General features: G+C 37.0%; 1 protein-coding gene across 1 annotated transcript in view; it reads left to right on the forward strand.

Annotated features, from left to right (window-relative positions):
* Window positions 1-21,831, forward strand: part of Adamts6 (ADAM metallopeptidase with thrombospondin type 1 motif 6) — a 219,101-nt gene that overhangs the window by 12,031 nt on the left and 185,239 nt on the right. Inside the window, exons 4-7 of the mRNA XM_029544066.1 lie at window positions 5,238-5,406; window positions 11,136-11,347; window positions 12,057-12,140; window positions 12,661-12,806. Coding sequence (XP_029399926.1) covers window positions 5,238-5,406; window positions 11,136-11,347; window positions 12,057-12,140; window positions 12,661-12,806 — 611 coding nt within the window. The remainder of the gene's footprint in view (window positions 1-5,237; window positions 5,407-11,135; window positions 11,348-12,056; window positions 12,141-12,660; window positions 12,807-21,831) is intronic.

The raw sequence follows: 21,831 nt of genomic DNA on the forward strand, positions 1-21,831 counted from the left end.
CCTGCCTCATGGCCCTAGCATTCCTCTACACTGGGGCATCAAGCCTTCACAGGATCAAGGGCCTCCCCTCCCATTGATGCCAGATAAGGCCCCTTCAGCTTTTTCAGTCCTTCCACTAACTCCTCCATTGGGGTTCCTGTGCTCAGTCAGATGGTTGGCTGTGAGCATCTGCATCTGTATTGGTCAGGATCTGGCAGAGTCTCTCAGGTGGTATCAGGCTCCTGTCAGCAAGCACTTCTTGGCATCCACAGTAGTGTCTGGGTTTGGTGTCTGCATGTGGGGATGAATCCTCAGGTGGAGAAGTCTCTGGATGGCCTTTGTTTCAGTCTCTCTTCTTCTCTTTGTCCCTGTATTTCCTTTAGACAGGAGCAATTATGGGTAAAAATTTTGGAGATGCATGGGTAACCCCATCCCTCAATGTGGGGTGGGGGGCAGGGGGAGAGGCATGCCTAACCTCTGGATATAGTCTCGACAGGTTCTCCCTCTCCTTTTGGGGGTATTTCAGCTAATGTCATCCCCGAGGGGTCCTGGGAGACTTTTACTTTCCTGGCATCTGGGACTTTCTGGTTGCTACCTCCAGTTCCCCATTCCCCATTGCTATGTACCTTTGTTCAATCTCCTCCCATACCTGATTCTACTCCTCTTTTTTCCCATGCCCCTCCTTTCTTCCTCCCAAGTCCCTCCCACCCTCTACTTCTCTTGATTATATTGCTCCCCCTTCTAAGTAGGACTGAAGCATCCATGCTTTGGCCTTCCTTCCTCTTGAGCTTCATGTCTGTAAGTTATATCATGAATATTACATGCTCTTTGCCTAATATCTATCCGCTTATCAGTGAGTACATACCATGTGTATTCTTTTGTGACTGAATTACCTCACTCAGGATATTTTCTAGATCCATCCATTTGCCTGCAAATTTCATGAAGTCATTGTTTTTAATAGCTGAGTAGCACTCCATTGTGTAAATGTACCACATTTTCTGTATCCATTCCTCTGTTGAGGGACATCTGGCTTGTTTCCAGCTTCTGGCTATTATAAATATGGCTGTTATAAACATGGTGGAGCATGTATCCTAATTACTCGTTGGAACATCTTCTGGATATATTTCCAGGAGTGGTATAGCTGAGTCCTCAGGTATTACTATGACCAATTTTCTGAGGAACCACCAGACTGATTTCCAGAGTGGTTGTACCCGCTTGCAATCCCACCAGCAATGGAGGAGTGTTCCTCTTTCTGCACATCCTTGCTAGCATCTGCTGTCCCCTGAGTTTTTGATATTAGCCATTCTGATTGATGTAAGGTGAAATCTCAGGGTTGTTTTGATTTGCATTTCCCTGATGACTAAGGATGTTGAACATTTTTTTAGGTGCTTCTCGGTATTGGGGTTTTGAGTCCATTGATGTTAAGATATATTGAGGACTAGTGATTGTTGCTTCCTGTTATTTTTGTTGTTAGAGGTGGAATTATGTTTGTGTGGCTATCTTCTTTTGGGTTTGTTGAAAGATTACTTTCTTGCCTTTTCTAGGGTGTAGTTTCCCTTCTTGTGTTGGAGTTTTCCATCTATTATCCTTTGTAGGGCNGNATTTGTGGAAAGATATTGTGTAAATTTGTTTTTGTCATGGAATATCTTTTCCCAGCTATGGTAATTGAGAGTTTTGCTGGGTATAGTAGCCCATGCTGACATATGTGTTGTATTAGTCTGTATGAGATCTGCCCAGGATCTTCTGGCTTTTATAGTCTCTGGTGAGAAGTCTGGTGTAATTCTGATAGGTCTGCCTTTATATGTTACTTGACCTTTTTCCCTTACTACTTTTTATACTCTTTCTTTGTTTTGTGCATTTGGTGTTTTGACTGTTAAGTGACGGGAGGAATTTCTTTTCGGGTTCAATCTATCTGGAGTTCTGTAGGCTTCTTGTATGTTTATGAGCATCTCTTTCTTTAAGTTAGGGAAGCTTTTTTTTCTATAATTTTGTTGAAGATATTTGGCTCTCTAAGTTGGGAATCTTCAATCTCTTCTATCAACAAAATTAAAGGAATATATTAAGAAGAGTAATGAGTAGAAATTTAAAAAAAAAAATAAGTAAAATCCTGCTAAAATTCAAAGGAGGAACGAAGCAAGGGATATGGTGTATCCCTTGGGTACTCACAAATGGACTGGAGATTGGGAACTATATTCATAGAAGGATGATGGAGTCATTTGATCTCAGTCTATGGTCTTGTTCAATTTGTACTGAACATATACCAATGTCTGTCAGAGCCATCTTTTCAATCACTGTTCGCTTTGCTCTCAGATGCCCTTGTTGGCCATAGCAAGTTTTGCAGTCTATAGACTGGGCTTAAACTTGGATCTTCCTGAGACTCTCTAAATTAGACCCCTTGAGTGGCTGTTTCAGCTGGGTCTTATCTCCAAGTGTGTTGGGTTTATGGGAGTAACCAAAAGCACAGAGATTAGTACAAATAGATCTGCTTTCATACTTTCAAGGCCCGCTGGTGGAGAGATGATGCCATATGTATCTTATACATTCCTAAAATTTCATTCTTGGGCTTAAGAGAAATGAATGACAGTCAGGTTTTTTTCCTCTTCTTGTTTCTTATTTACCAGGCTTGAATCTTATTTCTCTCAATAACCTGATTTTTTTTGTTGTTGTTGTTTGTTTTGTCAAAGGCTTTCAATGCAATACTGATAACAGAGCAGTATGACTCCAGTGTCCTAGCTCTTCTGGGGCAAACCCTATATTTCTGTCCTACCCTTTCTTCTAATCAGAAGGCTTAATAAAACTTACTTGTGTTTTTAAAACACTATGCTCAGTTTTTTAGTATGTTGTTAAACTCCCTGGTAAAGTAATTTTTATATAGATTTTGAAGTTGTAAATAGTGTATTGTTATTCCTCAGTGTTCATATTTAATAGAGGAACTATTACCCAAAGGGATAGAAACAATAATAAAAATAATATAAATTTACTAAGGACTCCTTTTTTTTTTAATCTTTTATCCCTCAACTCATTTCATGTAGGTATTGGGTCACTACCAATCTTCTCTGTAAGTTATAACATATGTTTTAAAACATATAACATAATGTCTGATTATGTCTTATGTATCTTTCTAAGCATGTAGTACTTAAAATAAAATTTTCTAAATAGAATCATAGAAATTTTGAAATTAAAGGGACTGTAGAGATTACTTGGATTAGATGTTTTCAATGATTTTTTCTTTTTAGAGAAGAAAATAATTTTCTCATAGGAAATATTATTTGGATACTTAGTATACCAATAAATAAAAATATAGATGATTTTGAGCCCAAGAATCCAAATCATGTAGAGTTCCCCAGAGTGTGGTTTTAAAATGAGTAATTTATTGGGGGCCCTGTGTTCCATCCTATAGCTGACTGTGAGCATCCACTTCTGTGTTTGTCAGTTATCGGATGGAACACAGATCCCCGATAGAGGAGCTAGAGAAAGTACCCAAGGAGCTGAAGGGGTCTGCAACCCTATAGGTGAAACAACAATATGAACTAACCAGTACCCCCAGAGCTCGTGTCTCTAGCTGCATATGTAGCAGAAGATGGCCTAGTCGGCCATCATTGGAAAGAGAGACCCCTTGGTCTTGTAAACTTTATATGCCCCAGTACAGGGGAACACCAGGGCCAAGAAGTGGGAGTGGGTGGGTAGGGGAGCAGGGCAGGGGGGAGGGTATAGGAGACTTTGGGGATAGCATTTGAAATGTAAATGAAGTAAACACCTAATAAAAATTGGGAAAAAAAGAAATCTAAAAAAATAAAATAAAGTGAGTAATTTAGACTAACTCTTTCATTCTCTCAGCTGAGGACATAAGTTCAAAGAGTTTGTATTTTATTTGGTGTTAAAGGGTAGTTGTATTTAGAGTCATTATTTCATATGACATAATTAGGAGAACAGGATTAGCTAAGAGTAGAGTTCTTATTTATTTAGTGACATTTTATTTTTCATGCAGGTAACTTTTCTTATTTTTCACCTGCAAACTTTATTTAAACCTACTGCATATGAGATACATTATGGGTCTGTAATTGATACAAAGATATGTAAAACATAATGATTTTCTCAAAGAAAGCAAGTAGTTTAGTTGAGAAATAAAACTTATAGTGGAAACATTGTACTGAACTTAATTAAAGCTTTAAGATTTGAGCTGCAACAGCGTGACATTAACTGGAATATAAATGCTGTTTATGGTAAGTTCTAATTTAGCTAAGAGGAGAATGATGCCACTCCATTGAAACCCAGAAACTGTAAGATATGACAACTGGGGTCTGGATTGATGCCTGGATTGATGGTTAAGAGCACCGACTGCTCTTCCAGATGTCCTGAGTTTAGTTCCCAGCAACCACATGGTGGCTCACCATTATCTGTAATGGGATCTGATGCCCTCTTCTGGTGTCTGAAGACCTCAACAATGTACTTTAAAAAAAAAAAAAATCTGACAGCTGAATAGTAGATGACTAAACAGGCATAAGATGGTATGATAGTGTACGAAACAGGAGCTCTTGAATTCCAGCAAGTTGTTTCTCTTTCCTCTGTATGTACAGCATTATATAACTTCTTGATTTCTCAGCCTGTCATTTCACAATCATAAGGGAACATATCTTATATAAAAACATCTTAATTAATATATCACTAACTAATGAACCTCAAATCCATGGTTATCACTAAAGCAGTTCACTTCTTCCATGTATTAGTGTTTGCATCAGGCTGTTTTAGAAGAGGTCATTCAGGGATCTAGCAAACTTCTAAGGCTTTTACTTTTACTAAATTTGGGAGTGCTTTCCATTCAGTTGGCTGTAGGGAAGGAGAGAATTCCAGGAATATGATACTTAGGTATTGATCCTGAAGATGATTTATAGCCCTTTGCCCTTTCATATTGCGTAAAGCTTAATAACAAATGTATTCCTCAGCACAGAAAATGAAATTAAGTACAATCTGGAAAGGAACTAAGTTTTTATAGATATCTCTGCTACTCAAAAAATTGTTGATAAAATGTATATTTGACATATTTAGTACATTGCAGAACATATACAGATATTTAATTGCCCCTCTTAAAACATAAAGAAATTTACATAATGCTTTACTTAATATGGAAAATACACAAATTTTAAATTAACATGTGTTTTGACCTCTGTTTTGAGGAGAGATCATCTTTTAATTTTAGTCATAAAGATATTTTTTAAAATGACCCTTCTAGGTAAATCCTTTGTTGCTCCTTCTTTTAGCATGGTATTATTGCTACAGAAGATGAAGAATATTTTATTGAGCCTCTAAAGAATACTACAGAGGATTCCAAACATTTTAGTTATGAAAATGGCCATCCTCATGTTATTTACAAAAAGTCTACTCTTCAGCAACGACATATCTATGATCATTCTCATTGTGGGGTTTCAGGTGAGTGGAAGCTTCTGGAGCATTCTGCCTTGCTGATGTTTCTTTTTTCTGGAAAGTAAAATATTAATAATAAAACTATAATACAGACTTGGGTGGTTAGAGTTAACATGCCCAGAACCATCTTTAAAAGTATTACCTAGTAATAGTTTTAAGTCAGTTTGGAAGCTGTTAAAGAAATTTGTAAAATATGTCTATGTAAAATTTGATGTTCTTTTCTTTGAAGAGAAGAAAAGTGCCTTATTATTTACAACTTGCATACATAGGTATTCCATAGCACTTTGTACTATTGGGTTAACCTGATATTTTCATTCTAGTATCAGAAATGCATGCCCTTGGAAGTCTTTAGAAGAGAGACTACTCACAGGCAGTGATAGACCTGAATAGGGAACTGCACATATACAGTAGGACCAGCAAACCTAGGCTTCAGAGATGAAAGGAAGTTTCATGGAAGATGTGGCTCTTGAGGGGACCAAAGAAGAAGGTCAGCTGCTAGAGTGCTCCACAGAGAGAAGGCAGGAGTTATGAGATCCTGAGTGAAAGAGATTGTCCCATTCTATACATTAATAGTATTCCTATCTGTGAGCATATGTATGGGTTGGAGATATAGAGGTGCAGTTTGTGGTACTCAAGTGGAGTGGTTGTGAGAATTTAAGTTAGAGAGATTGGAAGGGACCAACAGGAAGAACTCATAGCATATTATAGAGTTCACTCACTGTGTACTGGATATCTTTTGAAAGATTTTTTAAGAAGCAGGAATGATATAAACCTATGTGTGTTACAGAAATCCTGTTCTGGCAGCTACACAAGCCAAAGGAAGAGTGAGACTAGAGGTAGGGACTTAGGGTCCTAATATGAAAATAGAAAAATGTAGAGGACGTACTCCATCACAGCACAGCAAAAACTCCAGTTTAGCTGGAGTTTTCCTACCCCTAGTTTGCTTATCTCAGCATGCATTAGTCACTCATTTCCTTTATCATCATTGTTAGGGAAAGCATTTTTACTTTTTAAAGATATTTCTTTTTCTTAGGGCTGGGTCTCACTTTGTAGCCCTGGGTAGCCTGTAACCTACTATGTAGTCCAGACTTGTCTTGAACAAATAGGACCTTTTTTTTTCACTGATTTTTTTTCTTTCTGGTTATGGATTGCCAGGTTGATTAGTGAGTCTGTCATTCTTTGATTTCACTAAGAATTCATTACAGGGTCATTTTCTTTCATGGGTATTTAAGGGTTCTTTCAAGGGTGTTAGGAGTTCTTTGTTCATTCTGAGTACTTTCTTATTAAGTAAGGTTTAAAAATATCCCAGACTTTAATTATCTAACGGTTTTGGTTAAGAATTGGTACTAGAGAAATACTATCTAATATAAGTACATTTAAGTCACTTCAATAGTTAAAAACAGTTCCTTAGTAAGCACTGGATTGGTTTGATTTGGTCTTTCTATTAAGTTGTAAAACTAAATAGGGATATCTGTTTTATATCTAACAAAATTTAGGCTGTAGTTACACTTCTGTAAATATTCTTTTGAAAACTAGATTTCAAATATTTATTTTGCTGTAATTTTCTTTAGTTTTCCAATTATATATATTTTCCTTTATGATTGTAAATGAAATAACTATTTTATCCAGTTCTAAAACACACCTCTTAACTTTTGATGTTTACATAGTTTTCTTTGTTTTTTTGGTTGTGAGCCTTGATTTTAATCAGTGAACCATCTCTCTGGACTGCATTGTTCTTTTTTTTTTTTTTTTTTTTTTTTAATCCTTTACTTTGTGTCCTGCTGTTTTTTTTATTGGATATTTTCTTTATTTACATTTCAAATGTTATCCCCTTTCCAGGTCCCCCCTCAACTCCCATCCCATCCCCTCTCCCCCTGCTTCTATAAGGAAGAGAGAAGAAAAGGGGCAAGGGAGAGCCAGAAGGGATATTTTCTCCAGTGTGACAAAGGACTGCCTTTTTTAAACTTATTTTATTAGATATTTTCTTCATTTACATTTCAAATGCTATCCCAAATGTCCTCTATACCCTTCCCCCACCCTGCTTCCCTGCCCACCCACTACCACTTCTTGGCCCTGGCGTTCCCCTGTATGGGGCATATAAAGTTTATAAGACCAAGGGGCATCTCTTCCCAATGATGGATGACTAGTCCATCTTCTGCTATATATGCAGCTAGAGACACGAGCTCTGGGGGTTCTGATTAGTTCACGTTGCCCTTAGCCAAATGCCAGGCAGTTTATAAAGGGAAAAAGGGAAATTGCATGTCAGGATGAGGTGTTTAATTTTGATTGGGCAGGTTGATTAGTGTAACCAAAAGAGGACTTTTTTTATTTAAAGATTTATGTACTATTATATCTAAGTACACTGTAGCTGTCTTCAGACACTCCAGAAGAGGGCTTCAGATCTCATTATGGATGCTTGTGAGCCACCATGTGGTTGCTGGGATTTGAACTCAGGATCTCCAAAAGAGCAGTCAGTACTCTTAATTGCTGAGCCATCTCTCCAGCCCCAAAAGAGGACTTTTAACTGCTAGATTTCAATACTTTATTAGCTGGACCTTGGTAGTATCTGAGGAGGAGCAAGTGGCAAATAAGGGAACATACCTTGGTGGCTTTAGGAATGCAATCTAATGGTTTTTAGCAAGGGGGAGAAGGGTAAAAGGCAAAACCATGTTTGCCATGGTCCGGCAAGTGTTCGCCATGCTTCACAAAGAATTAGAGCCTTTCCCAAAGAGTTTATTGTCTGACATACTGACAGCCAAGCAACCTACCAATTTAAAAAGCTAAAAGTCTAAAAATTTTAACAATCAGAATGGTTAATAGTACCATTGACAGGCAATATTACTGTTTAGGATTCAGATCTTTATAAATAATCATTCAAAGCTTTAAGTTAAAATAGATAGAAATTGAATGGATCAGAGAAGTAAAAGTGACCAAATGAATGGTACTTAAATTCTGTATTTAGATAGTAAGCTGAATGAAAGAGTAGGCATAACTTATCACAAAATCATTAATTTATATAACAAATGACTAAACAGGAGAAACTGGAGTTATACTAATATGAAAAACATCTTGATAATATTTCACAACAATTTTTGTTACAAATATAGTGTCTTGAAAAACACTGATTTATTACCCCACAGCCTTTGAGGATTGGAAACCTGAGTAGATGGATGGTATGCTTAGCTTTAGCTAGAGCTGGATTTTCACATGGCATCTTGACTGAAGGATAATCTTCTTCCCCATTCCCTTGGTTCTTATTAGCATTCATTCTTTGTGGTGTAGATATGTTTAGTTTTTAACTGACCTGCTGGTAGGAGCCTATGAGTCCTTCCTTTGAGTTAAAACAAAACAAAACCTGATTGCATTCTTTCTCCAAGGCAACAAGAAAGAATCCAGAGTCAGCAAATTCTATAGTATTGTATATCATGTGTTTGCATATATGTAATCACTTATATTCCAAGTTGTGGTTCTACCCATACTCACAAAACTGTATAAAAGCAGGGTTATTATGGTAACCAGCTTGTTTGCCACAAAGGGGCATGAGCAAACACCACTGTTTCAAATAGATGGTTTAAAGAATTGGTATGTCCCTGTCTTCCTTGACCTTTAGAAATATAGATAATTATTTTTATTTGAGGTCCCAAAGTATTTAACTCTTTCTTCTCATCATTTCCATTTCTTCTTACTTTGTAAAATTTCTTCAGTCTACCAGTGCAAGGTTTAGAAAGGCAAAAGCTAATTGGAATACAATTAAAATAGTGTCATTTCTGTCAATTATATATTAATTAAAATGTCCTCATTAACCATTTTGGCTGATTGGAGGTGATAAAAACGTTCAGTTCTGCATCAAGACAGGAAAGAAACATGTTATAGTCCTCTGCCTACTCAAATTTATATAATAAATATAAATGAAGTATTTACAAATGACACACAACTAGAAACTTTCCTCAGTTGGCAAACCTGATTTTTAAGAAATGAAAGATATACTGGGTGAACCATACCTACTATGGTTTTAAAATAAGTGTATTGCAACTCACCTAAGGCCCAAGGAACAAAAGAGGGAGCAGATAAGAGCAAAGGACGGTCAGTTTGCTGTGAAACTGTGTCTCCTAGTAATGTCAGAAGCTACACCGGTAAAGTTTCACCGACATGGCAGCTAACTATGAGTTGAACAAAGATGACACCAATAGACATGCCAACGTGATTGGCTGTGATAGTGGTGGTATTTATGTGTGTGTGTGTGTGTGTGTGTGTGTGTGTGTGTGTGTGTGTGTTGGCTTGCATTTACTCTCAACACAAATACTTACAGGAAACTGTGGAATGTCGAGAGCGTGAAAAATAGTGTTTTCAGGGAAGAACATATTAATTGGTTATCCAATACTAAATGATCATTTCTGAAAACATAAGTGTAAGTAGTAGTGTATAGACAGAGCAGGCTTTATTTATGAATATATATATTCATGTAACATGTTATATACACACATTTGCATGTAATAGTAATTAATGAAAAACTGAGGCCATGAATTTGAGAAGGATCAAGGAGAAGTATATGGGAGGCCTTGGTGGGAGTAAAAGAAAAGAAAAAATGATATAATTATATATCATAGTCTCAAAAAAGTGTTGCTAACATATCTTTCAGGACTTACATTAATACTCCTTACCTTTATTTGATTTTGCTTAGTCCATTTCCCAGGTGTGTGTGTAACGACTTTTTTTTTAATCTTGTATGAATGTGTGTGTGTGTGTGTGTGTGTGTAACATGCATGTACTTATGGAGACCCCATGTTGATGTCAGAACTCCTCTATTGCATTTCACATATTTATTAAGACTGGGTCTCTAAATTCATCCTACAGCTCATATATATGACTAACCTTGCTAGCTAGCTTGCTCTTATAATTAAAATTACAAGTGAGTTGCCTCATCATCTGGATTTAAGTGGTTTATGAGGATCTGAACTTGGTCAAGCATCTTGTTTACATGCTCTAACCATTGAGTTACCCTACTTTTAGACTTTAGAAATGTAATACTCTGAGTTTTCTGCCAACTTAAATAGTTTTAGACATTAAAATTATGTGGGAAATATAATTCATAACATTTTTCAATTCTGAACAGATTTTTATTTTATTTTATTTTTTTGAGAAAAGACTTCTTTGTATATCCCTGGCTATTGTGGAACTCAATCTGTCGATCAGGCTGGTTTCAAACGCAGAGAATCACTTGCCTCTGCCTCCTGAGTGCTGGAATTAAAGGTGTGCACCACCAATGCCCTCTAATTGAGGCATTTTAACAAGAGCATCTTATCATAACATGGGTGCTTTTTCACACGAGGGATTGATACTGCAGGCTCACTGTTTTCAATCATCATGCTTTTAATCTATTAACTCTTAAGTGATTTATTACAGTATACATTCTAAATCCAAAGGTATTTTTATAATGAAATTAGCTACTAGAATATTATGAAAGGCTTATTCAAAACTCTATTAAGTAATTCATTTTATAGCTATATTTATTTCATTTTATGATAAGTTAAATGTTCATATTAATTTTTTCAGATAAGATAACTAACTTGAATATTTGAAATTTTTGTTATTTATATACTTTTTTATTCTCCTCCTTTAATTTGAATATCTTGATAAATTTAAAGTTTTATGAGAAGTATATCTATATGCGATCTCTTATATAAAAGTATTTGATTAGTGCATCTATCTGAATCAATTAATTATTTTTATTGCAGATCTCACAGGAAGTGGCAAACCGTGGTGGCTGAATAAGACATCTTCTTTTCCTTCTTTACCACCAATTAATGACACACATATTCATCACAGAGAGAGAAGATCTGTGAGCACTGAGAGATTTGTGGAGACTCTAGTAGTGGCAGACAAAATGATGGTGGGCTACCATGGCCGTAAAGACATTGAACATTATATTTTGAGTGTGATGAATATTGTAAGTTTGATCCCTCTATATACTGTGTTACTAGGTAGTTTATTGTTTTATATTAAGGTAACAAATTTTTACTAAAATAATGATAAAATTTTATTTGTGTAAAATGGTAAAAATGAATTTGTATTATTATTTTAATTTCTGCTTGGCATCGAGTCTACAATTTGCACATAGTAAATACCTATTTGCTCTGCCATGGAATTGTACTGACTTTCCTTCCCCCAGACTAAACATTTGCCAATCAACTTTTTTTTTTTTTTTTTTCTGAGACAAGATCTCTTTCTTAACCCTGGTTATCTGGAACTTAGCACATAAACCAGGCTGGCCTTGAACTCAGAGATTTGCCTGATTATAGGCATGTATCACCATACCCTGGTGGTCAATTAACTTTTGCATAGGAAATAAATTTAAAATATCTTATCATTCATTTTTAGTGTGAGTAGTTAAGTCTTATCTAAGGAACATATAGATTTTATCTAAGGAACTATAGATTTTGTGATGCATACAATTCATCTCTAGGAGAAAATACTTCTTTTTGTAGACTTACATAAAATCCTTTAACCAAAACCTCTTGAAATGGTACTGGGTAAAATAATATATTTTAATATACATCATAAAGTCATAAAGTTGCATTTTGCCATTTTAGAAATTCAAAATATCACCCCATTATTTTTGTCTGACTTTTTGTCTTTTCTTATTTTCTGGAGGTCAGGTTGCCAAACTTTATCGTGACTCCAGTCTAGGAAACGTTGTGAATATTATAGTGGCTCGCTTAATTGTTCTCACAGAAGATCAGGTAAGAATGAGTTACTTTATACATCAAAACTCTTAGGCTATAGGATTATCAGTATGAACAGATATATTTCTTTGTTACTTCACCTAGCAAATCCTAGTTAAATATTTTTAACTCTAAACTTTATTTTTATGCAATATTGAGATACTTTTAAATAATATACATCTCATGTATTGTTAAAACTTTCTCTCCATATATGCAGACTTGCTACATGTTTCAGAATAAAAGATGAACATTTTATTTGTACGGCTTACCTGATGATAATGGTTTTGGTTGACTTTTGTATGCTGATGAACTCATATATGTTCTCTTTACTGTTCAAGTTGGAAGTGGAAGGAAAGTCTGTTCAGTAATAAATTAAATGAACACTAGGTCAGATGCTCTGGGGTAAAAATCAGGAAGAGATTCTTCCTAGAAACAAACCACTGCTTCTAATTATAGTCCCACTTTAGTTTTCAAAAGTTTTGACAACTGACCTTAGTAATTTGTTTGGAACATTTCTGGTATGCATGTTGTATTGCAGCCAAACTTGGAGATAAACCATCATGCAGACAAGTCCCTCGATAGCTTCTGTAAATGGCAGAAATCCATTCTCTCCCACCAAAGTGATGGAAACACCATTCCAGAAAATGGGATTGCCCACCACGATAATGCAGTTCTTATTACTAGGTATGGTTTGCTGCAAGTATTTTTCCTTTGATTGTTGTGTTTGCTTGATATTATAACTATATTTGGTTCTCTCTACACCTCTTTCAGATAATAAGGATAGGAAAAACAAAGTGGGAATTTATTTTTTATTATTGTGAAAAAATTAGTCTTCTATTAATATACTTGTATCACATGAACTAAGTAAGAAAAATTAATATTTAATTCAGAAATATAATAAATAACTTTTCTCCTTTTAAGTACTATTTGTAATGTTTAGCTAGACATACAGATATCATTTGTTAATTACAGAAAATAATAAAAGCAAGATTTTAAAGTATGTGAAAGAAGTTGTCACTTTTGGTTATAAAATATAACTATTTGTGTGTACTTCCTAGTTGTGTTAGGAACTTGATTTATGTTAATTTACTAAAAGGGAAGAGGAGATTTGTTATGCATTTGATTACGTTATTTAAAATAAGCACTTCAATGGAAAGAAATATATCCAGACCTGGAGAGGTACCTCAGTGGTTATTAGCCTGTACTGCTCTTGTAGAAGACCCAGTTATGTTCCCAGCATCCACACTGGGCTTTTACAACTTCCTGTAGCTACAATTCTTGGGAATCTGATACCTTCTATGGTTACTAGTATACAAACCGCATATATTCACACAAATATATACATATAAATTAAAAACCTTAAGAAGCAGATTTATCATACTGTTTAAAAAGTTTCTCAAGAAAAGTCATTACCCTATTTATAAGCCAGTGAATTCATTCACTGATATCTAGTTTTACAAAGCTCTTTATATTATTCGCAAAAAGTATATAGTGTGATTTTTTTTTTGCATGATTGAAATAGGGAAACTTAATTAAAATAATTAAATAAGTGTTCTAAGGTCATTCAACTAAGAAATGAAAAAGAAAAGAAAAGAAAAGAATTAATCCCTAATGATCTTGTTCTCTTTTTACTCTCCTATACACCTTAATTCCCTTTTTAATTCTTTTGAGGATGGGGGTCTTCCTATGATCAGGCTGACATCTAGAACCAAGGCTCCAGCTGTCTACTTCTCTTAACCTCCCAAATAGGCCTATAGGGGTGTGTACCACCATGCCAATGTTTGTTCTAATTTATTCATATATTGATTATGATTGGATAGAAACATTATGCTTTAATAATCCTAATATCGTATTTTGACCACTTAACTGATCCCATCTACTGTAAGGAAGTGTCTCTGATGCTGGCTGAGCAAGGCACTGATCAATGAGTATAGCAGAATGTCATTAGGAGTCATTTTACTGTTTTGTTTGTTTTTGTTTTTTATTTTGATTTTTTTTAGAACAATAGTATTTGATTTTTATACTAGGTCCCTGGGCTATCTAATCTCAGGTTCTTAGTCACCCAAGCAGTGTTGAATATGGTTCCATTCATGGAGAGGATGCTAAGTCTGATCATATTGCTTATGTCACACACTTTGTGCCACTACTGCCTTAGCATATTTTGCAGGCTGGATAGCATTTCAGACCAAAGAGTTCATGTCTGAGGTTGTGTTTATATTTCTTTTTTGGAAGTATGAAGAGTACCTTCCTATACCAAAGATACTAAAATGTAGGAGTGAAGGCTTTATGCAGGCACCAGCTTGATTTCTCCATGTTTAATGAGTATATTGATGTTTTCTTGCCATTCATTTGTGAAAAGTAACATATAGTCTTTGCAATAGCCAGGTTTGTTTGGGAATTACTATAGGAACCCTTTGGCCAACAACTCAATTAGACGTAACCTAATCCTGGTACTAGACGCTTTGTTTGATGACAAGTTTTGGATTGTTAGGACTCTATTTTCCCCATTTCTTGGTAATTTCATTCATATTACCTTTGGATGGATATATATATATATATATATATATATATATATATATATATATATATATATATATATATTCCTACAATGTTAGGTTTCCTTACTGCCCCTTAAATGGTCTTTAATTTTAGCTGTCTCTCCCTATAATCTCTCTGTCCCCTTCTTCCCTCAATCTCCACACTTGATATTCCTATTCTAGCCTCTGCATCCATAACTATACATTCGATTTCTCTTTCCTGATGAGATTTATCAGTCTTCCTAGTCTCTTACTCTATATCTATCCTCTGTCTTTCCAGATTGTACTTGGTTATCATTGATTTAAAAGCAAATATCTGAATTGAATATATCTGTTGTCTAAGTCTGGGATACCTCACTCGGCGTTTTTCTAGTTCCATCCATTCATCTGTGAATTTTATTTTTTTAACAACTGGATAATACTCCATTATGCAAATGTACCACATTTTCTATATCCATTATAAAAAAGTTCTTTAACCTGACTTTTTTTATGTTGTTGGGTGAGGAACATTGAATTGTCAAAGTATATGATAACACATTAATATGTTAGCTAGGAATACTAAGTTAAGGAAGCTTAATTTGCAAGATTCATTCACTCTGATATGTCACACCAACCTTGTCCCTCTATCTTTAGAGATAGAAATACTCCTTTCCTTGGGTATGTGGAACTTTAAGGTGTTGTGACTTGCCTCAGAGAAGAGTTCTAGAGAGTCTTCTGTACATGAAGTTTTCAAATTCTTTCAGTTGAACACATTCAATGTAGCAATACACAACATTTTATTTTATTTTTGTACTTTCAACCTGATCATTAATATTTTATATATGTCTGTTGATTGAACTATAACAATAGATTCATGAACTAGTAGTGCCAAAAGAAATTGTCATTGTTCAGAGAAGTAATACACCAAATCTAAAACACTGGTAGACATAGCAGCCTTCATTAGCCACAGTAAGCATAGAGAATATGAATTTTTATTGATCCTTTGTTAATAATTATTTCTTTTAACTTGTAAGCACACTCTCTGATTTTATTATAAAATTATTTTCACAACCATCATGTACAAATGTAATGCCTGATCCCATGCCCCTCTCCCCCTTCCTCTTTGACTCTATGAGAGTCCTCCTCTACCCACTCACCTATTCCTGCTTCACCACTATACCATTTCCCTTTACTGGGGCATCAAACCTCCACAGGACCAAGGGTGCCTTTGCCTATTGATGTCAGACAAGGCCATCCTCTGCTAAATATGTATCTGGAGCCATGGATCCCTTCATGTATACTCTTTGGTTGGTGATTTAGTCCCTGGGAGCTCTTGGTGGTCAAGTTAGTTGATATTTTTCTTCCTATGGAGTTGCAATCCCCTTCATTTCCTTCAGTCCGTCCCATAACTCTTTCATTGGTGTCCCTGGGGCTCAGCCTGACGGTTGACTGTGAGTATCTGCATTTGTATTGGTAAGGTGCTGGTCACTTCATCTTTAACAAAGAAGCTTAAACCATATCGTAGAAAAAAGATAGCACTTTCAACAAATGGTGCTGGTTCAACTGGCAGTCAACATGTAGAAGAATACAAATCAGTTCATTCTTATCTCCTTGTACAAAGCTCAAGTCCAAGTGGATAAGGGATCTCCACATAAAACCAGATACACTAAATCTAATAGAAGAGAAAGTGGGGAAGAGTCTTGAACATATGGACACAGGGCAAAATTTCCTGACTATAACACCAGTGGCTTATTCTCTAAGATCAACAATCAACAAATGGAACCTCATAAAATTGCAAATCTTCTGTAAGGCAAAGGACACTGTCAATAGGACAAAATGACAACCAACTGATTGAGAAAAGAACGTTACCAATCCTACATCCAATAGAGGGCTAATATCCAATATATAAAAAGAACTCAAGAAGTTAGAGTCCAGAGAACCAGACAACCCTATTAAAAAATGGGGAACAGAACTAAACAGAATTTTCAACTGAGGAAACTGGAATGGCTGAGAACAACCTAAAGAAATGTTCAACATCCTTAGTCATCAGGGAAATGCAAATCAAAATGACCCAGAGATTCCACCTCACATCAGTCAGAATGACTAATATCAAAAACTCAGGTGACAGCAGATGCTGGTGAGGATGTGGAGAAAGAGGACCACTCCTCCATTGCTGGTGGGATTGCAAGTTGGTACAACCACTCTAGAAATCAGTCTGGCAATTCCTCAGAAAATTGGACATAGTACTACCTGAAGACCCAGCAATACATCTCCTGGGCATATACCCAGAAGATGCTCCAACTTGTAATAAGGACACGTGCTCCACTATGTTCATAACAGCCATATTTATAATAGCCAGAAACTCGAAACAAGCCAGATGTCCCTCAACGGAGGAATGAATACCGAAAATGTGGTACATTTACACAATGGAATACTACTAAGTTATTAAAAGCAATGACTTCATGAAATTCGCAGGCCAATGTATGGAACTTGAAAATATCACCCTGAGTGAGATAACTCAGTCACAAAAGAACACACATGGTATGTACTCACTGATAGTGGATATTTGCCCAAAAGTTCGACTACCCAAGATACAATTCACAGACCATATGAAGCCCAAGAAGGAAGACAAAAAGTGTGGATTCTTCAGTGCTTCTTAGAAGGGAGAACAAAACACTCACAGGAGAAAATATGGAGACAAAGTGTGGATCAGAGACTGAAGGAAAGACCATCCAGAGACTGCCCCACTTGTGGATCCATCCCATATACAGTCACCAAACCTGGATGCTATTGTGGATGCTGGAAAGTGCTTGCTGATGGAAGCCTGATATGGCTGTCTCCTGAGAGGCTCTGCCAGAACCTGACAAATATATAGGCGGTTACTCTCAGCCAACCATTGGACTGAGCGTTGGGTTCCCGAGGGAAGAGTTGGAGAAGGGACTGAAGGAGCTGAAGAGGTTTGCAGCTTCATGGGTGGAGCAACAGTATCAACAGGCCAGAACCCCGGAGCTCCCAGGGACTGGACCACCAACCAAAGAATACACATGGAGAGACCCATGGCTCCCACCACATATGTGGCAGAGGATGGGCTAGTTGGGCATCAGTGGGAGGAGAAGCCCTTGGGCCTGAGTGTGTTCAATGCCTCAGTGTAGGGAAATGCCAGGGTGGGAAGGCAGGAGTGGATAGGTGGATGGGGGAGCACCCTCATAGAGGCAGGGGTATGGGGTATGGGGTAAGGGGTTTCTAGAGGGAAGACCTGGAAAGGGGATAACATTTGAAATGTAAATAAAGAATATATCCAATGAAAAAGAGAGAGAGAGAAAGTGTAAAATACTAATTTGTAGGCATGGTAGGAAATTTAGGAAGATGTTAGCAAGAGTACAAAGCATTTATTTAGATAGGAATAAATTCAAGAAATATAATATATATTTACTGACTACTGTTAATAACATATTGATTACATGAAAATAGCTAAGAGAGTGGATTTTGCTGTCTTTTTACAATTGTATTTATGTTATTGTTTGATGGTTGTGTACATCTGTGTAGTGTTTTTGTCAAGTCCATCCCAATTCCTCCCTTGTTGTTCCTCCTCTGTACTTTTACTACTTTCTCCTCCCAAATCCATCTGCACTTTTTTAATATTAAATTTTATTATTTGACCTTACGCATATTGTTGTTTTGTTGCATGTATATATGTATGTGCACCACATGTGTGTCTAGTACCTGAAGAGGCCATTGGCTTTCTTGAACTAGAATTATAGATGGTTGTGAGCCATGACATGACTGGAAATTGAGTTGAGATCCTCTGGAAGAGCGAGTAGTACTCTTAAGTACTGGGCCATCTCTCTATCTCATGTGTGCTTTATTTAAAACCTACCCATTCCATTTAGTACTACCACTATATGCATATGTTAGGGCCATGGACTACAGAATGGGTAGCCTTTCTGGGGCCACATTGCTGAAGCAAACCAGCCCCACCTCTCTGAGCAGCTGTTACATGGCAGTAGTTCCTTATCTAGGTGTAGAACTTCATGAATCCCTCTCCCACCCATTCTGGGATTTTTTTCTGTTGTTCTGTCTTGTGCAACTGTTCTGTATGCTGTCACAGGTTCTGTTCGTGCATCCATGCCTCTTCCCTGCCATGTCCAGAAACACTGTTTTGAAGCAGTCTTCTTCCATTTCTGACTTTTGCAATCTTCACATTCCTTTGTGATGATCCCTGAGCTTTAGGAGGAAGGGTGAGTGATAGATTTGTCCATTTTATGTTTCAGTACTCCATAGGAAGGGAGTGGACATTAAGCATTTTTTCTTTACACACAAAAATTCATATATAAGATAATGCATATGTTAAATAGGTTGACTTAGCTATTCTACAGTATATCTATGCATTAAAACATTATGTATTGGCAAATATTCAACTTAATTTAGAAAAAGACAGCTAACAATTACCATTACTTATAACAGTACCTGGTAATTAAGAACACATTGGCATTCTACTTAGTTGCTTATGTATAAAGCTTACAACTTAAGCATTTATGCTGTATTTCTGCTATACTATCACACTTACCACCCAACCTCCTCTCTCCTCCTCACTTCTGCGGCTGGAGTGATAGGCTAGCACTCCTCCCCCAAACCGTTGATGCTTCTGTGCTCAGCCATTATTAACAATGTACTAAATAGGAGAGAGAAAGAGAGAGAGAGAGAGAGAGAGAGAGAGAGAGAGAGAGAGAGAGAGAGAGAGGAGAGAGAGAGAGAGAGAATATAATTGAAAGAAAGAAAAATCACTAAAATTTACACTGAAAAGTCCATAAGCCCCCCTCCCCCACACCCGTATCATGGAGTTGCTTTTAAAAAAGGAAACACGGTTGAACAACAAATTTATAAGGGAAGGGCAAGACTTATAGATTTTAATCTTGCTAACTTTACGATGCTTATTAGGTATACAAGAGGAAATGTCAAGTAGGCAGTTGGCTCTACTTTGGTAAGGAGCACTGAAATTAAGACATCATTGTACAGATGTGATTTAAAGCCAGTGAAGTAAACTACCATTCTTATAGGGAAGTGTTCTGAAATTTTGAATCTTCATTGCTTAAGTGTTTTAGAGCTCAGAGAGGAAGAAAGGGGCATCACAATAGAAGGCAGAAAAACCAGCCAGGGAGGGAGGCAAGGCTGAGAATAGTAAGGTGAGGAGTGAGCAGGGAGAAAGCAGATGGCCTTAGAAAGGCCATTCAGATAGTATCATTTCTTTCTTAGGACAAGGGTGTCTTATGATGAAGATGTTTTAAGCGTTGTAAAATTTTATCTCGATATTTCTCTTTCTGAACTTAAATGTATTTGATAGGTAAAAGAAGTAAAATTATCTTGTCTGTTAATTTAGACTCCATGTTCCCCAAAGTGATTTTTTCCAAGCATTTTTAGAGTTTCAGTTTGCTTTCTTTAGTCAATGAAATAACTGAATTAATGTTTTTACATGTTTAAATTTCTTTTCTTTATTAGATTTTTTAATATACATTTCAAATGTTATCTCCTTTTCTAGTTTCCCCTCTGAAAATCCCCAAACTTCTCCCCCACTACCCCTGATCCCCAACCCACCCACTCCTGCTTCCTGGCCCAGTCATTTCCCCACACTGGGGCATAGAACCTTCAGAGGACTGAGGGCCTCTCCTCCCACTGATGACCGACTAGGCTATTCTCTGCTACATGTTCAGTAGATCCATGAGTCCCACCAAATATTTTCTTTGATTGGTAGTTTAGTCCCAGGGAGCTCTGCTGGTACTGGTTAGTTCATATTGTTGTTCCTCCTATGGGTCTGGAAACCCCTTCAGCTCCTTGGGTACTTTCTGTAGCTCCTTCATTGGGGACCCTGTGCTTCATCTAATGGATGATTGGGAACATCCACTTCTGTATTTGCCAGGTACTGGCAAAGCCCCTCAGGAGACAGCTATATCAGGCTAAGTCAGCTAGCTCTTGTTGGCATCCGCAATAGTGTCTGAGTTTGGTGGATTTTTATAGGATGGATGCCCAGGTGGGGCAGTCTCTAGATGGCCTTTGCTTCAGTCTGTGCTCTGAACTTTGTCTTTGTAACTTCTTCCATGGGTATTTTGTTTCCCCTTCTAAGAAGGATTGAAGTATCCATACTTTGTTCTTCCTTCTTCTTGAGTTTCATGTGTTTTGCAAATTGTATCTTGGGTATTCTGAGCTTCTGGGCCAATATCCACTTATCAGTGAGTGCATATCATGTGTGTGTGGTTTTTTTTTAAAAAATATTTTCTTTATTTGCATTTCAAATATTATCCTCTTTCCTAGTTTCCCCTCCAAAAATCCCCTATCCTCTCTCCCCTCCCCCTGCTTCTCAACCAACCCACTCCCATTCCTGGTCCTGGCATTCCCCTATACTGGGGCATAGAACCTTCACAGGACCAAGGGCCTCTCCTATTGATGACCGAGGCCATCCTCTGCTACATATATAGCTTGAGCCACAAGTTCTACCATGTGTTATCTTTGATTGGTGGTATAGTTCCAAGGAGCTCTGGGAGTACTGTTTAGTTCATATTGATGTTCCTCCTATGGGGCTTTAGACCCCTTCAGCCCCCTGGGTACTTTCTCTGGCTCCTTCATTGGGGACCTTGGGCTCCATACAATGTATGACTGTGAGCATCCACTTCTGTATTTGCCAGGCACTGCCAGAGCCTCACAGGAGATAGCTATCTAATATCAGGCTCCTGTCAGCAGGCTCTTGTTGCCATCTGCCTAGTGTCTGGGTTTGGTGGCTGTTAAGGGGATGGATCCCCAGGTGGGGCAGTTTCTGGATGGTCCTTCCTTCCTTCTCTGCTCCAAACTTTGTCTCTGTGACTCCTTCCATGGGTATTTTATTCCCCATTCTAAGGAGGAACAAAGTATCCACACTTTGGTCTTCCTACTTCTTGAGTTTCATGTGTTTTGCAAATTGTATCCTGGGTATTCTGAGCTTCTGGGCTAATACCCACTTATCAGTGAGCATATCATGTGTGTAGTTTTGTGATTGGATTACCTCACTCAGGATGATATCCTCCAGATCCATCCATTTGCCTAAGAATTTCATAAATTCATTGTTTTTAATAGCTGAGTTGTACTCCATTGTGTAAATGTACATTTTCTGTATCCATTCTTCTGTTGAAGGACATCTGGGTTCTTTCCAGCTTCTGGCTATTATA

Source organism: Mus pahari, chromosome 11 (assembly GCF_900095145.1).
Source record: "Mus pahari chromosome 11, PAHARI_EIJ_v1.1, whole genome shotgun sequence".
In the NCBI taxonomy this organism is placed as follows: domain Eukaryota; kingdom Metazoa; phylum Chordata; class Mammalia; order Rodentia; family Muridae; genus Mus; species Mus pahari.